We start from the raw sequence: 16,941 nt of genomic DNA, 5'->3' as shown, positions 1-16,941 counted from the left end.
AGACCTGTTCCGGTACCATGGTTTTGTGATGATAGTAGCAGTGGCTGTGTTGGTCTTTGTTATATATATAGGATGCGTAATCCTTCTTACTAAATTTTCTTATCGCCATTTCTTGAACCGTCAACGATTAGAATTTTGATGGACTATTGTGCCAATGTTGATGTTAGTAGGGTTGTGGTTTCCTTCTATAATTAACCTATATTATATAGAAGAAGTAAAACGGCCCCGGTGAAATTTTAAGGCGATTGGGAAACAATGGTACTGATCTTACGAATTTTGTCGCAATTTAGACACTCCAAGCTCTAGAGAAAGCGCTGAAAGAATTTCGTGTTATACAATTGATTCTTACATAGAAGACCAGCAGGAGACATTTAGAAAAGGAGGGTATCGTTTGTTGGATGTTGATAACCGGATGGTGGCTCCAGCAGATGTGCAAATAACTGCTTTTGTAAGAAGGTCTGATGTGCTCCATTCGTTTGCACTCCCTAAGTTACTAATTAAAGTAGATGCCATCCCAGGTCGAATTAATCGGCTTCCTATAAAAGCTTCCCAGTGTAGAATTATTTACGGGCAGTGTTCTGAAATTTGCGGGGTTAACCATAGATTTATACCGATTGTGATTGAGTTTATTCCTGAGAAATATTTTGTCATATGGTTGGAAGCTCTTAACTAAAATAAAAAATAAGCTAAAGCTTTTAAGAAGCGTTAAACTTTTAATTTAATGAACTTGTACAATGGGCAAGTAGCTTTTAGTGATAAGGTGGTCTAATATTAGGATATAGGGCTCATGCCCCTAAGGCGCCGTGAGTAGTGGCTCTTATCTTTGTGAGAGCTGGCAGAGCTAATGCGTTTGATTTAGGATCAATTCATAAGTATATATACTTGCTTTCATGGCACAAGCTGGCAGACCTAATGCATACGATTTAAGCTCGTCTTATAAGATATACTCTTGTTTGTGTGTGAATTACAAAGCTAAGCCCAGTCTCATTATGGTTAGTGTCGAGTGTCTATTTAAGACTCTAAGGAGAGTAGCTGTTTTCTTTGGAGCCTCTATCCTATTAAGCCTTTGTCAAGTGTCAGCGGACTCTTTTACTCCCTTGGGGTCGACTAAGGCTGCACTGGTGGACTGAGTAGGCGTGGTTGTTGGTGTTATCCCTTTTGTAGGGGTGCTTCTCGCTGTGGGCTTCTATACTTTGTTGGAACGTAAAATTTTGGCTATCATTATAATCCGAAAGGGTCCATCCAAGGTGAGTTATATAGGGATCTTGCAGCCTTTTAGTGACGCAGGTAAGTTGTTATGTAAAGAGTTTATTGTGCCTACACGTGCTAACGTAGGGCCCTTCATTTTGGCTCCTGCACTAATATTAACTATCAGTTTACTTGGATGGCTTTTATACCCGTATAAGTCGGCTGAAGTGTTTTATGTTTTCGGGGTGATTCTGTTTATAGTTATTACTAGAGTCAGGGTTTACGGGGTAATAATATCCGGATGGGCTTCTAACTCTAAATACTCTTTGCTAGGTGCAGTTCGTGCGATGGCGCAAAGAATTTCTTATGAGATCCCTATAGGATTTATCTTCTTTTGTGTGGTGCTGTGCTCGGGTGTGTTTATGTTTCAAGAAATTAGGGTGTTCCAACAAAGGTCCTTTTTTTTCTTTTTTCCTTTGTGCGTAGTTATAGTTGTCTGAATGCTGTGTATGCTAGCTGAAACTAATCGGGCGCCATTTGATTTTGTGGAAGGAGAGTCGGAATTAGTGTCAGGATACAACGTGGAGTACAGCGGAGGGGGGTTTGCAGTTATATTTATTGCGGAGTACTCTAGTATTCTTCTCAGAAGGGTTATAAGGGCGGCGATATTTTTCGGGGAAATGAAGCGTTGATCGGGGTCTTTATGATGGCTTTTGCGGTCTTCTTTGTGGTTATTCGTGCTTCTTTACCTCGTTTACGTTATGATAAGTTAATGAGTTTGTGTTGGACTGTTCTTCTATGTGTCATACTTATGGCTAGTGTGTGTGTAGTAGTTCTAGTTAGGGTGTATGTAAGATAATATAAACTAGTATAATTCATTTACACTGAATGTGTCAGATAAAGTCTGTCTTACTTATGGTTAAAAGGTTGGCAATTAGACTTATTGCATTGATTATTATAAAAAACCTAAATATGAGTGTCATTGGGTTAAGCGTTCTAACTATTCTAAGTATGGGCGCCACAAGAGTCGCGATAGGGGGGGTAGAGTTGAACGGGTTGTACACCACAGACTTTGTAATAGGGTTAATGGTTACACTAACTCTATTTGTAGCAATTCTTTCCTACCTAAGGAGGGTTAAGATCCACCGGAAAGCAAGATTTAATTTAATAATTATCAGAATCAGCCTAATTTTAGTGATAAGATTCAGGGTGAGGAGGTTCTTTCTTTTTTTTTTTTTTTTTGAAAGTGTGCTAGCCCCTCTGTTGTTATTAATTGTAGGCTGAGGCTATCAGCCAGAGCGTTTACAGGCAGGGGGGTATATAGTAATCTATACGGTGTTCGGATCTCTTTTTTTCTTATGGGGGGTAAGAGAACTCTATATTAGAGGGTTGAGGAGGAGGATAAGTTCTGTGGTAAGGCTAGTAAAAAAAAGGGGAATGAGATTGTGATGGCTATACATTCTAGGGTTTCTTATCAAGCTACCAATATATCCATTTCACCTGTGACTACCTAAGGCTCACGTAGAGGCCCCAGTAGCCGGTTCGATGCTATTGGCCGGGGTGGTACTAAAATTAGGAGGGTACGGGCTGCTTCGATTTATAATAGTTATACAAATAAGGCTTAGAAGCGTTTTTTTTGTGCTGCTACTAGTGGTGAACTTGGCAGGAGGTGTCTACGCAGGATTAGCGTGTGTACGGCAAGTGGACCTAAAATGTTTGGTAGCATATTCCTCTGTAGCGCATATGAGGCTTGTGCTATTAGGAGTGCTTAGCAACACGGTATTAGGGGTAGTGGGGGCCATTATTATTATGATCGGGCATGGGTTGTGTTCATCAGGTTTGTTCAGGTATGTGAATGCTATCTATAAGATGAGGCACTCGCGTCTGCTAGTAATAAATAAAGGGGGCTTGTTAGTCTGCCCAAGTCTAGTCTTAATGTGTTTCCTGTTAAGATCAAGCAACATAGCAGCCCCTCCTAGTCTAAACTTATTTGGGGAAATCCTCGTTTTCGGCGTGGGAGGGTGAATAAGTGGAGTGTTCCTGCTTATCCTGGGTCTGATAAGCTTTATTAGGGCATGTTTTAGACTATACCTATATGGAAGTTGTTGTCACGGGAAGGGGGTGTCACACAGGGAGTCCTTAAACTTGAGAAGAGTTTGTGATGTTTTTGTTCTGGCGGCTCATTGGATACCGCTGAACTTTATGTTTATGTTTATACCCTAAACAATGAATCGTAATCCTTATTCTCGTTACTATGTACCAGGTCCAAGTCCGTGGCCCTTTTTTGTGGCTATCTCGGCAAACGGAATAGCGGTAGGGTTAATTTTGTGACTGCATCGAACTCCCAGATTTCTATTAATAGGAATGAGGTTGGGGTGTATACTATTGAGAACTTTTAGATGATGGCGAGACTTAATTCGTGAGGGAGATATTGGGTTTCATACTCGCTTCGTAATCAAGAGATTTCGTGATGGAGTTGCCCTTTTTATTCTGTCTGAAGTAATGTTCTTCTTTTCTTTTTTTTGGACTTTCTTCCATAATGCCTTAAGACCCTCGTGTGAACTAGGGATGCGATGACCCCCTCCAGGGATCCGCACGCCAAACCCGTCGTCGACAAGGCTGTTCGAGACAGGTCTTTTAATTAGGAGGGGGTTATTCGTAACTCAAGCCCATAAGAGAATGCGTTTGAAGGATTATGATGTTGGGCCATTTATTGGCCTAGTGGTAACAATTTTATGTGGGACTGTGTTCTTCCTAGTGCAACTTCGAGAATACTACTGAAACTCATACACTATTGCAGATAGGGTGTATGGAAGAGTGTTTTATTTACTAACTGGGTTTCATGGAATGCACGTAGTTGTGGGGACTCTTTGACTAATGGTGAGGTTAGTCCGACTATGGCGTGGGGAGTTTTCCAGTCAACGGCACTTTGGTTTTGAGGCTTGCATTTGGTACTGACACTTCGTAGATGTGGTATGGGTAGCATTATGATGTTTAGTATATGTGTGGTTTGGAGGATGGTTATACATGTGGTGGTTCAAAATATGAGACGGGGACGTCTATACGTTTAAGTACCCAGACGCAAAGCCTTCGTGGTATGCGTACATTCAAGAAGAGCATGCTCCGTCCTGATATAAGATTCCTGACCATTTAAAAGGTTAAAAATAGGAGTCATACAGACTAGTTAAACAGTTTTGATTTGAAATCAAGTACCAAAGCGATTCCAAGCGCTTACTAGTCTGAGTAAAGTAGTCTAATTAAGGACAGAAGACCTATGATTTTCAAGTGTTATAAGTAACCTTTACTTGAAATGGTAAGCTTTGTGGTAAGACCTATAAAATTAGTGAGATTAGGGGTAATATTGATCGGGACAATTCTTAGGGTTAGAAGAGAAGAGATAGTAGGGGTGTGACTCGGTTTAGAGCTAAATCTGTATGGATTTCTTGTAATTATAAACCCTGATGGTCACTATAGTCCTGAGCCCTGTGTAAAATATTTTGTGGTACAAAGAACGGGGTCAATTCTGATACTAGTGGGTTTTGTAACCTTGATAGAGCAGCACGTAGTGAGAGGGCTGGTGATAAGGGGGGCGGGTACAGTGTTAAAATCTGGCGTTTTCCCGCTACATTCGTGGGTCCCTTCAATTATTAAGAACAGCAGATGGTTAGCAAGAGGGTTAATATTAACTTGGCAAAAAGTCGCCCCCCTTGTCTTTTTATCAATAATTATACCCTCTAAGGGGTTGTGAGTAGTAATTGTATTGATAGCTGGAATTGGGGCAGTAGGGGGCCTTAACCAGAATTCAGTACGAGTAATAAGCGCGTACTCGTCGTTTGTGCATACATCATGAATGCTGTTAGGGCTCACATGGTCAAGAGTAGTCTTTGTAGGGTATTTTGCAGTTTACTCGCTGTCGGTAGGGCTGTTTTTTTATGGGTGCTCAATAATAAACAAAACAAGAATGGGCGGTCAGATTAGTAGAGCCGCGAGGGGTATAGGGTTACTGATACTGATGGGGATGCCTCCTTTCCTTGGCTTTCTAGCGAAAGTATTGGTGTTTCTAATGAGAGGAAGGGCTGTAATCGTGGCTTGTATTATAGGTTCAGTAATCAGGCTAAAATTCTACATTGACTTTTTTTATAGGATAGTAATAAAAAGGTTAGTAGACAAAAACAAAGCAGAATTCAAGATTATGTGGAGGATAGTGATCGGGGCTAACCTAGCAGGGGGGGCATTGATCTTGGTGAGATTTATTTAGAAACTGCTTTTAGGCCAGGGGCGTTTTGATTTCGGCTCAAAAAGAGTGGGTAAAACCACAAAAGTATGATAAAAAGGTAATTTAAAATAAAATATTTTGTTTCAAACATAACTATAGGTAGTTGTTACCTCCTTTTTGTAGAATGGTACTTTAAAAAAAAGGATTGGTTTGCATCTAATTATTAAGCCTAGGTTTTCATTCTTAAGTGAGGAAGTTAATTAACATAATAGGGCTGCTAACTTTGTTATAAATGGCTTGTACCATTTTTCCTTATAAAAAAGTAGTTTAATTTAAGAACGATAGGTTGTGGGGCTATTAGTGGTGTCAACCCTTTTTTAGCTAGATATAGTTTAAAATAAAATATTGGCTTTGGGAGCTAAAGACACTTCCATAAGTTTTCTAGAAGAATGGTTATGGGGTTAAGAGTTGCGTTTGTCTGCATTGTGTCTTTTTTGTTTACGGGGTTATTTATGCTACTAAGGGAAAAGCGGGGTCTAGACCGAGAAAAGTGCAGTCCATATGAGTGTGGATTTGAGCCTATTGGAAGAGCTCGGAGGCCCTTTTCTATCCGATTCTTTCTAGTAGCAGTTTTGTTCGTCGTGTTTGATGTAGAGGTAGTGCTGTTAATACCTTTTGCCTACATGTTCTTTTACGGTAAGAGAGTGTTAGGGATTTTGTCCTCAAGGGGTTTCCTTCTTATCTTGTTTGGGGGTCTCTACCACGAATATCGTGAGGGGTCTTTGGAATGAGTAGGTTAATACTAGAAGTGGCATTTATGCGAAACGAATTTTGATGAGAGGTGATTGTAAGAGGCTTACTTTTGCTGTTGGAAGTGTATTGTGTGTACCTGTGGTTTTCACGTCGAGAGTGCTTCTTAAGGAAGTATGGGACCAATGAAAGTTCTCAAGGATCTAATAGAAGGTTTGAAAAGGCATATCTTACTATAGCGTATAGGGAAAAAAATATTAAGAGGCTAAAATCTAGTGCGGCTCTAAGGGCTAATAAGGCTAGATGATTGGCTTCTAAGTAAGGATAAATAAAATGATAAAAATACTAAAAAAGGAAGAAGTAGGGGGTTATGGAGAAGTGGAGTCCTGGTGACGTCGATGGCTGTGATCAACAAATCACAAAGATATTGGAACCCTTTATCTGTATAGCGGAGTCTGAGGAGGGTTGTTTGGAGCAAGGTTGAGGTTAATGATCCGAATGCAACTGGGGCATCCTGGAGCAGTGTTCTTAAAAAGAGATTGATTCTATAATGTGGTGGTTACAACGCATGCCTTAATAATAATTTTTTTTGCTGTGATACCTATCTTAATTGGAGCTTTCGGTAATTGGTTGATTCCTCTGCTAGTAGGAGGTAAAGATATAATTTACCCGCGAATAAACAACTTAAGTTATTGACTATCTCCTAATGCACTATATTTACTAATACTGTCCTTTAGAACGGATAAAGGAGTTGGTGCTGGATGAACTATTTACCCCCCTTTATCTGTGTACCCCTATCATAGGGGCCCTAGGATGGATGTTCTTATTGTGTCACTACATCTAGCTGGGCTCAGCTCTCTAGTGGGGGCTATTAACTTTGCTAGGACCAATAAAAATATGCCAGTGTTAGAAATGAAAGGAGAACGAGCGGAGCTTTATGTTTTAAGGATTAGAGTTACTGCAGTTCTTTTAATTATTTCAATTCCGGTTCTAGGAGGGGGCATCACAATAATCTTGTTTGACCGAAACTTTAACACAACTTTTTTCGATCCCGCAGGAGGGGGGGACCCCGTTTTGTTCCAACATTTGTTTTGATTTTTTGGGCATCCGGAAGTGTATATTCTTATTCTACCTGCCTTTGGTGTGATATCAAAAGTAATTATGCATTGCTCTGGAAAAGAAGCGGTTTTTGGTCTAATTGGGATAGTATACGCAATAATCGGAATTGGAGGGTTAGGGTGTATGGTGTGGGCTCACCACATGTTTACCGTAGGTCTTAATGTTGATACTCGAGGCTATTTTTCTACCGCAACTATAGTAATCGCTGTTCCAACAGGGGTGAAAGTATTCAGATGACTGGCAACTATAGCAGGAAGAAAATTCAAAATAAAGCCTGCCGCCTACTGAAGTACTCGGGTTTCTGTTTTTATTCACCGTGGGAGGGCTAACAGGGGTCTTACTGTCTAGGGCTTCTATGGATGTGTCTCTACACGACACATATTATGTGGTGGCTCATTTCCATTATGTGCTAAGAATAGGGGCGGTGTTTGGGGTGTTCTGTGGTCTTAACCATTGGTTGCCAAATTTTGTTGGAGTATGCTTTAATAAGAAATGGAGGAAAGCCCATTTTATAGCAATATTTTTTGGGGTAAATACTACCTTCTTTCCTCAGCATTTCTTAGGCCTAAGAGGAATGCCTCGACGGTATATAGACTACGCTGATATTTATGCTCACTGACATTGGGTGTCTTCTTATGGGTCCGCTGTGTCTTTTGGGTCTCTAATATATTTTAAGTTCCTTCTATGAGAGGCTCTAGTAAGCCAGCGAGGGGTTGTATTTAGTGGGGGTTTATGTGGTGAAATAGACTGAGCAGGTACCCGAGACCTTTATCCAGGAAGGAAGCATGTTTATAGCCAATTGCCATTTGTGTGAACTAACCCTTATAACACGTGTATCACTTATATTTATAAGAAATCGCGTAATCAATAATTTAAAGTCATGTTAATAGATGTTTTTTCTAGATTTGATGCTCACAGCTATAACTTAATTTGGTTGTCTATGCCGTTATGGTTGCTGTCTTCTATAGTGCCAATAACCGTGCTATTTAGAGACGTGTACACTAAGGGTAGAAGTACGAGCTCTTTTCGGAGTTTGGTGCTATCCTTTACTTATTCGATGATTCGATTGAACGGAAAGGGACTAAAGCTATCTGGGTTTCCTCTAGTAATAAGGGGTCTGTTCATGATAATTCTGATACTAAATCTGTCTGGAAACTTTCCATTCTTTTTCCCTGTAAGAGGGCAGTTTGTGTTCGGGTTCTCCTTTGCTTTGTCTATTTGAACTTGTTTAGTTTTATCTAGTCTTTTATGCAGATTTGAGCAGGGGTTGATGAGTCTCGTTCCAACAGGTTGCCCGTTAATCCTTGTGCCTTTTATAGTAGTGGTTGAGCTAATTAGTGGCATACTTCGCCCTTTAACATTAGTTTTACGTCTGACACTAAATCTGGGAGCTGGTAAAGTAATTCTAACTATATGCAGGAGAGAGTTAGTAGTTAGCTGGTTAAATAGCAGAAGGCTGCTTACAGGAGTTGGGGGTATTAAAGGGTTAATAATGGGCGGAGGTGTTTTTGGAGCCGCTGAAGTTGCAATCGCGTGTATTCAGTGTTATATTTTTTGTGTCTTATTGTGTCTCTATACGGAGGATCATAGAAGGTAGGTAGTTTTAAAAGCTTTGCTGAAGCGACGGCCTTGTAAGTCGTAGAAAACTATGTGTTTTAAAGCTATGATTTGAATAAAATTCCTAGGAGTTTTCTTAATAAGTATAGGCTGTTTTGTAATCTTCCGTATAAACAAACACCTTTTGTGTTTATTTGTAGGGCTTGAAATAATAAGACTAGGCTTATTGTTTGTAACCCATGTGTTTCTAATAAATCAGTTTTGGTTAATTTTACTAATTCTATGTTTAGCTGTTTGCGAAGCCAGAATTTGCTTGGCCCTTCTGGTTATGGTGATGCGACTATGCGGAGACGATTTGATGTCAAGGTTACTAAGAGATGGCTCGTAAAAATAGTATCATACAATTAAAAAGTAACTTAGGGTTACTTTTACTGATTCTGATTGGATACTTATTTATTCTTAGAGGGAGGACCTTTGGAAAAGCTTATTTATTGGAAGTTACTGTTTGAGAGAGTAATTGTCTCTCATTTAGCTTCAGAGTTCTACTAGATAGCGTAAGAATAGTCTTTGTTGGGACGGTTTTGGTAATTAGAGGAAGTGTAGCAACCTACTGCAAGTGGTATATAGCTGGAGAGCCATACTACAAGCGGTTTATGGGATTAGTATGGTTGTTTGTGCTGTCTATAGTGTTTATAATCTTAGTTCCTAATTTAGTAATACTTTTAATTGGTTGAGACGGGCTAGGGCTCACCTCATTCCTATTAGTGGCTTATTACCAGAACAATAAGAGGTTATCTGCGGCTATGTTGACAGCTTTGACTAATCGAATTGGGGATGTTTTTGTACTTTTTAGAGTTTCTATTTTTTTAAGAGAAGGGGGGTGGTTAATTTATATATACCACCCAGTGCAGACATGGGTTAATTTAGGGTTTGTGGTAGTTCTTGCAGGTATAACTAAAAGCGCACAAATGCCGTTTTGCGCATGGCTACCTGCTGCCATGGCGGCACCCACACCGGTCTCCTCTTTGGTGCATTCTTCGACATTGGTGACAGCTGGGGTTTATTTGATTCTTCGCTCTTTTTATATTATCAGAGCTAATCCCTTTGTGACTCAAATACTTATAGTCTTAAGACTATTTACTCTAATATTAGCGGGGTCAAGGGCTGTGTTTGCGTTTGACCTAAAAAAGGTAATCGCACTCTCGACTTTGAGGCAGTTAAGGTTAATAATATTCTCGATTTCAATCCTTCTTCCGTCTGTAGCTTTTTTTCATTTAGTAACCCATGCGGTATTTAAAGCTTTGTTGTTTCTAGGCGCAGGGGGTGTTATTCATAGAAACCAAAGAATCCAAGATATCCGGGGGTTAAGAAGCTTGTGGCAAGGATTACCGGTAAGAATGGGTGCAATAACGGTTGCAATTGTGTCCTTGAGAGGGGCCCCGTTTATAAGAGGGTTTTTCTCTAAAGACCTAATAATTGAGCTAAGAATGATAGACAGAAGAATAACTTATGGGTGCTATTTATTAGAGCTAACAGGTTTAATCTTCACTTCTTTTTATAGGGCACGGATTGTATTTAGAGTAATACTTGGGTCTAATTACGTTAATAGCAGAAGTTTGCGGATTAATGAGCACTTAAATATACAAACTCCTTTTCTTAGCCTGTATATTGGGGCTATTATCTTAGGAGGGGTATTAGGGAGGAAAATAGAGAGGTTTGGGTTTGTAGTAGTTCTTGAGAAATATGAGAGAGTCAGAGTATTTCTTATTCCCTTTGTAGGGTTAATTTTGTGATGAGGAGTGCTTAGAAAATTAGGGTCTAAGCCTTGGTCGTCAGCCAAACTATTAAGATTCTTTTTGAGAATGTGGCTCATAGAGAGGCTAACCTCCCACCCCAGAAAAATGGCCTTCTTTAAGGGGTCCAGGATGGTAGCTCAAAGTCTGGATCAAGGTTGACTAGAGCTATTGGGCCCTCAAGGTGCCCATAAGGGACTAGGTCAACTCAGCTGTTTGAATGAAATTGTTCAGAAAAATTATTTTACCTACCAGCTGGTAGTATGAGGGCTGGTGGTAGCGGGGGGCGTAAGCTTAATTATGTTTATATAATGAGAGTTATAGTCATATGTGTAATTTTGATGGCTGTGTTTTCGATTGTCTTAATTGCCAAGCAACCTATTTCTTTAGGGCTAGTGCTATTGAGGGGGTCTATAATTGCATGTGTGGAGGTTGCACTGGAGGTTAGAAGGTTGTTAGGGTTCTTATTGTTCCTAACTTACGTTAGGGGTGTAATAGTCCTGTTCTTGTATGTTTTAAGGATCTACCCCAATGAAGTGTATCGTTTTAATCTAGAGTTTATGGTTCTCGTCAGAAGGTGTTGTGCCAGAGCGGTCCTTATGGGTCTTATGAATTACGAGTACAGAGAAATTAGCGGGTCTTTGTTTCTAAGTTTCATGGCTGAAAGAAGCGGGTTAAGGTTATATATCCTAATAGCTGGTGTGTTACTGTTTGTAATATTAGTGGTGTCGTATTTGTGCATAAAAACCATGGTGCCTTTACGAAGAGTAAAATAAACCTAAAATAGAAGATACAGTAGCTTAATTAAAGCGTCTCATTGAAAATGAGGAAGATGGATACTTTAGTACCTTGTGTCAAATCTGTAGGAGGGTTTGATTATGGCCCTAAATTTATGGGCAAAATGCTTCTCATGATTCTAAATGCGGGCTTGAACAAATTAAGTGCAAGTTCAACATCAGTGGGGAAAATTGGTTAATAAAGGAAACTTTAACCCAGCTTTTTGACAAATTCGGGGTCAATTGATGAATGCCAGCAGCCGCGGTTAGATTCAGTTCGAATATAAATTTAAGCGGATTGGTTAGAGTCAATGTTGTGTTATAAAACTATAAAAAAACTATAGGTGCAGTGTAATGTTAACGGTTTTTTGTGGTTATATTCCTAAAGTTTTAGTGAGCTTCTAACGAATCTATGAAGTGAAACCAGGATTAGATACCCTGTTATCCATAGTTTAAAACAAAAGTTCCTCTTAACTAAACATTTGGTTGTCAAAGAGAAATAAATAGGCGGTGTCTGAGATAGAAAACAGGGGATCCTGGGTGTTAAAGGATAACCCACCTACATTTGAGCCTTGTCTTATTAGTGCGTGTGTATGGTTGTTTACTCTAATATGGTGAGTGTCCGGGTAAAATTTTTGGTTATTACTGAAGCTAACTCTTATTTTACTTGCTGAGTTCGGTAAGGTAAGTTACTTTTAGTTAGGTGCAGCTACTAGAATTGGCTATATGCCCATGTAGCACAACTTCAAAAATAATTCAGATTGACATGCAGCTTATGACAAGGTTAATCTGGGATACAGATGTAACTTAAGCAATAATTCAAAGATTGAGCTACTAAAAGGTAGCTCAACTAAGTAGACAAATAAGATAAGAAAACTTGCCTTTGAAGAAGGACTTGTAAGTAAGGGTTAAAAATAAAATTACCCTGAATACAATCAGATGAGTACTAATCGCCCGTCGCTCGCGGGGAAACCTGTGAAAAGTCGTAACAAGGTAGCAGTAACGGAAGTTGCTGCTAGGCTATAATATGCATATATAGTAAATAATATTATATTTGCCTTCCAAGCAAAAGTTCTAATGAAATTAGTGTATGCTGGCCAAATAGTTTAAGCTAAAACGTTGAGCTGTTAATTCAAAATCGCAGTAATTTGCTTTGGCTTGCTTAAGTAGTTTAGGGAAAACATAAGATTTTCATTCTTAAGTCAGATAGTATTTCTCTTAAGTTGTGCTTAGTAGTTAATGTTAATATAACTGAGAACTGCAAATTCTCCATAGTCTAGTTAGGCCTAAGCTTAGTGCCACGTGGGGGATGATCCAGTTGCTTTGATGAAGCAAAGTTCAAAAGTAGTTTTTTGGCACTTAGAACTTCGAAGCGTTATAAAGAAAAATTGTAGTAAGTAGGGCTTTGATTCCTAAAGAAAAAGTTAATCTTCTTCTTCATAAATAAGTTAAAAGTAGTTAATATATAACTTAGAATTGTCAGTTCTAGATTCCTCTTACTGAGGCTTTTTATAATTTATCTTTTTTAAAGAGACGTGCATAATTGTTTTGTGAAAAGTGCACTTGAATTAAAATAGTATAAATAAATTTTAGTACCTTTTGCATAAGGGTTTTTCAAGACAAGTTTAAGAATTTAATTTTCCCGAATAAAAGAGAGTTATTTTTTTGAGTTAAGAAATCGTGGCAGAGATTTAATTAAACTAAAGAATAGCGGCTAGATACTATTCGCGCTTTTAGATATCTGGTTGGCTTAAAAAGATGTGTAAGCATTTTCCTTAACTATTTAAGGGGTAAAATTTTTTGGGTTAAGCTGAAAAATACTAAAATTGATGTTAAAAAAAAATTGGGTTTCTATAGGCTTTAAACTGGCTATTAGATATTAGTGTATTTTAACTAAAACCAGATGGGGAAAAAAGATTAATTGGGTTATTCATTTACTTTAAAATAAGCCTATGGTTGTAGGACCAGTGACTATGATAAAAACGAGTAAAAATATTATTTATTTGGTATTACTATTTTGTTTTACCTTAAAAAACTAAAGGCTAAATAAAAGTTTTTAAACGAATTCGGCAAACTAAACTTCTCGACTGTTTAACAAAAACATTTCCTTTTGATGTAAGTAAAAGGTAGTCCCTGCCCAGTGCAACTAGAGTAATGTTTGTTGTAAACGGCGGCGTTAACGTGAGCGTCCTAAGGTAGCGCGATAATTTGCCTTTCAATTGAAGGATGGTATGAAAGGGTTAACGAAGAAGGTGCTGTGTCTGAAAATTTAATTTAAACTAACTTTAAGGTGAAGAGGCCTTTATGTAAAAGAAGGACGACAAGACCCTATGAAGCTTTATCTTAATTGGAGTTTTTGGCTCTTATACGATTTTGATGGGAGATCAGTGAAAATAAGTCTTTCACTATTATATAAATCTAACTCGTATTTCCTAACTTTATATGTGTGGCTAGCTACTCTAGGGATAACAGCGCAATTTCTCCCGAAAGATGGTATTGGAGGGGAAGATTGCGACCTCGATGTTGGCTTTAGATATCCTAGAGGCGTAGAAGCTTCTAATGGTGGGTCTGTTCGCCCTTTAAAATCTAACATGAGCTGAGTTCAGAACGGCGTGAGCTAGTTCAGTTTCTATCCTCTTTTAAAAATGAGCTAATTTTGTACGAAAGGACTTTTTCGCTAAAGCAACGCTTTGCCCTGGCTCTGTCATTGCTTAAATAATGCTACGCAATAAACTGATTAGTTTATAAAAAGGGTTGCCTTTTATGAAGCTGAAGGCCAATTAGTGGCGGTAGGGCGTGTCGTTGGTTCTTGTTAAAATTAGTATTGCTATTTTATTAAAAAATAGGGTTAAAACGGGTTGCAAATTAGGTAAAAAATAAAACAGTCTATTAATGCAGCCAAAAAGCAGCAATCACCCACCTAAAGAATAAAACAAGGGTTCTAAAAAGGCGGTGTGTAATGGATTTGTGCTAGTAACAGACAAAAAAAAACCAAACACTGTGGAAACCCTTAAGAATGAGGTTTTATAGTGTACCGCATTTCCTGTTACCGGCCGGTACAGTGACCGCAAGGCCTGTTCTCCTGTCCTTTTACACGGAAACCCTGTTGCTGATGCATGTAAAAAGCCCTTAGTTAAGATAACTTATAAGTCAAAGTAAAACTTAATTTTACTTGACATTGTGTATTTTATTGAAAATCTAGTTGCGAATGCCCATACCTGTCCAAACTTGTTTTAGATTATGCTTTACAACCTGTTGTAGATAAGGTTTTGAACCCTTTACAGTGAGTAAGCATTTTTCAGAGTCATGTGAGACTTAACCTAATTAGTGGTAGAAAAAAACAAACTTAAACCTAAATTCTAAAGCTATTTGCTTCCTGTGGTTAATTGTAAACTGCAGGAGAAATGGATCTAAGGTGTTAATTTTTTTCGTTTGCCCTAATTTTGGTTGCTCATGTGATTTTTTGGGGTTTGAAAACTAGACTATCTGTATCTTAAAATCAAAAAATAAATAGAAATCAAGTCATATGAAAGTTCCCAAAGCGTAATTCATGGGTCACTTAAAGTCTAAGCAAAAAAGTAAATCAAAAATAAAATAAAATCAAAATGACACACTAATGCCTGGGGGGGCTGATCTGGAGGGGAGGAAATAGGAAAGCAGGTTAAATAGAGGTGACAAAAATGTGGTGTGCAGCAACAAAATGAAGCTAAATAAAATTGTGAAACGTAGAAGCGTGAGCTTGTAAACAAGGTTGTGAGCGTCTTAAAAAGTAAGTGTTAACAATAGTATGTAATATTAACACGCCTAAAAGGGGGTTAGGTGGGTTATAAACTTACAAAGACTACAAGTGATGAAGTTTATGTCTGGTCCTGAGGTCCCTTTTAAGTGAGTTAGTTTCGTATAAAAGGTTTTTAAGCAAAGCAATGTTCTGTCACAGATCTGAGTGCTATAGACAATATTGTATAGGGCCTTTTTATGTAAATAAACGTGGCGTTAGGCTGTTAAATGTGCTGGTTATAGGATGGTTACATAGCAATAATTACTATATTTGCCTTCTGGGCAAAAATTTTAATGAAATTAGTGTACGCTGGGTGAATAAATTAAGCTAGAATGTTGAGCTGTTAATTGAAAATCCCAGTAATTTGCTTAGGGTATAAGATTCTTATTCTCAAGCCAGATAGCCTGTCTCTTAAGTTGTGTTTAGTTGCTAATGTTAATATAACTGAGAGCTACAAATTCTTCCTAGCTTAGTTGTACGTGGGGGGATGGCCCAGTTGCTTTGATGAAGCTAAGCTCAAAAGTAGTTTATTGCTCTGAGGTGTTATAAAGAAGTATTATAGTACGTAGGACTTTGATTCCTAAAGAAAAAGTTAAAGCTTTTCTTTATAAACAATTTAAGAGGAGTTAATTAGTTTTAGGCTCATCTCACTGAGGTTTTTTAGAATTTATCTTTCTAAAGAAATGCACACGATTGCCTCATAAAAAGCTTACTTGAAGTAAAGTGGGGCAAATAAATTTTAGTACTTCTTGCATAAGGGTAAAGCGAAGAGGCCTGTGTGTAAAAGAAGAGCAACAAGACCCTGCGAAGCTTTATTTTAATTGAAGTTTTTGGGTTTGTTAACCCAAAAGCTTATGCATAGCTTTAAGGTCTCTTTTAAGCGAGCGAGTTTTTAGCTAAAGCAATACTTTGTGACGGATCTGTAATGACATAAATAATATTGTATAATAGGCTGATTAACTTATAAAAAGGGTTCTTTTTATGTAAATGAGTGTGTTGCTTAGTGATAGATTGTTGAATGTGTTGGGCACTAGAGAGGCTGTATGAGAGTGGCTTAGGCAGGGGTTTGCTGCAAAAAAAGGCTTACTGTTAAGGGGTGTGTGAGATGGTTTTTTTTCATATAAAAACTGAGTGTTTAGAATAGACGTTGGAGGAGGGGACTTATGTCAGGGCGGAGGGGGTGACACTGTTAGGGTGCTCCCATTACCTGAAACTATTTCAGCTGTTGGAGATGCTGTTGTGAATGGTGTCGCTGAAGTTGTTCCTGATAATCAGGAGGAAGGGGGCCCCCATGCTGAGGGTGGCTATGTTCCTTTAGAAGAACAAATAGCTGTTGTGGAGCCTGAAGTCCCAGCTAATGTCTGTCAGCCAGTCGAGCAGAGAAATGTGGTTGTAAGTGAAGAAGACAGTGTTCCTGATGTTAGTAAAGACGGGGTCAGTAGTTATTAATGCTCATAGTTAAAGTTTATTGGTGTATTAATAGTTATAATTTATTAAAATAATCCATAAGATAAGCAAAATTACAGTTAATTCGTTTATTGTTAGGCTGTTATGGTCTATTTAAAAACTGGTCAATACGGGTCTCCTTACACCTAATTAACTTGGTTTTAGTGTATGCTTGAAAGGCTACAAAGCCTTTGCGGGGAGTAAGCATTCTTCAGGACCACATGAGATTCAACCTAATTATTGGCAGAGAAAGTGGTGAATTTGACCCTTAAATTCTAAGTTACTTGGGCTCTATAGCTAATTGTAAGCTGTAGGATA

The 16,941-nt window shown here is 38.4% G+C and overlaps 1 protein-coding gene and 2 pseudogenes across 1 annotated transcript; all 3 read left to right on the top strand.

The window, feature by feature from the left end:
• Positions 1 to 7,167: 7,167 nt before the first annotated feature.
• On the top strand, positions 7,168 to 8,144 carry LOC134703110 (cytochrome c oxidase subunit 1-like; annotated as a pseudogene).
• Positions 8,145 to 8,153: 9 nt separating this feature from the next.
• On the top strand, positions 8,154 to 9,339 carry LOC134703111 (ATP synthase subunit a-like; annotated as a pseudogene).
• Positions 9,340 to 10,934: 1,595 nt separating this feature from the next.
• On the top strand, positions 10,935 to 11,399 carry LOC134703109 (NADH-ubiquinone oxidoreductase chain 6-like). Its single transcript, XM_063563455.1, has one exon. The coding sequence runs from the start codon at positions 10,935 to 10,937 to the stop codon at positions 11,397 to 11,399; it is 465 nt and encodes a 154-aa protein (XP_063419525.1).
• The last annotated feature ends 5,542 nt before the right edge of the window (positions 11,400 to 16,941 follow it).

Source organism: Mytilus trossulus, unplaced genomic scaffold, assembly GCF_036588685.1.
Source record: "Mytilus trossulus isolate FHL-02 unplaced genomic scaffold, PNRI_Mtr1.1.1.hap1 h1tg000880l__unscaffolded, whole genome shotgun sequence".
Taxonomy (NCBI): Eukaryota; Metazoa; Mollusca; class Bivalvia; order Mytilida; family Mytilidae; genus Mytilus; species Mytilus trossulus.
Note: the sequence above shows the minus strand (reverse complement) of the source record. Positions and strands in the feature narration are given on the sequence as shown.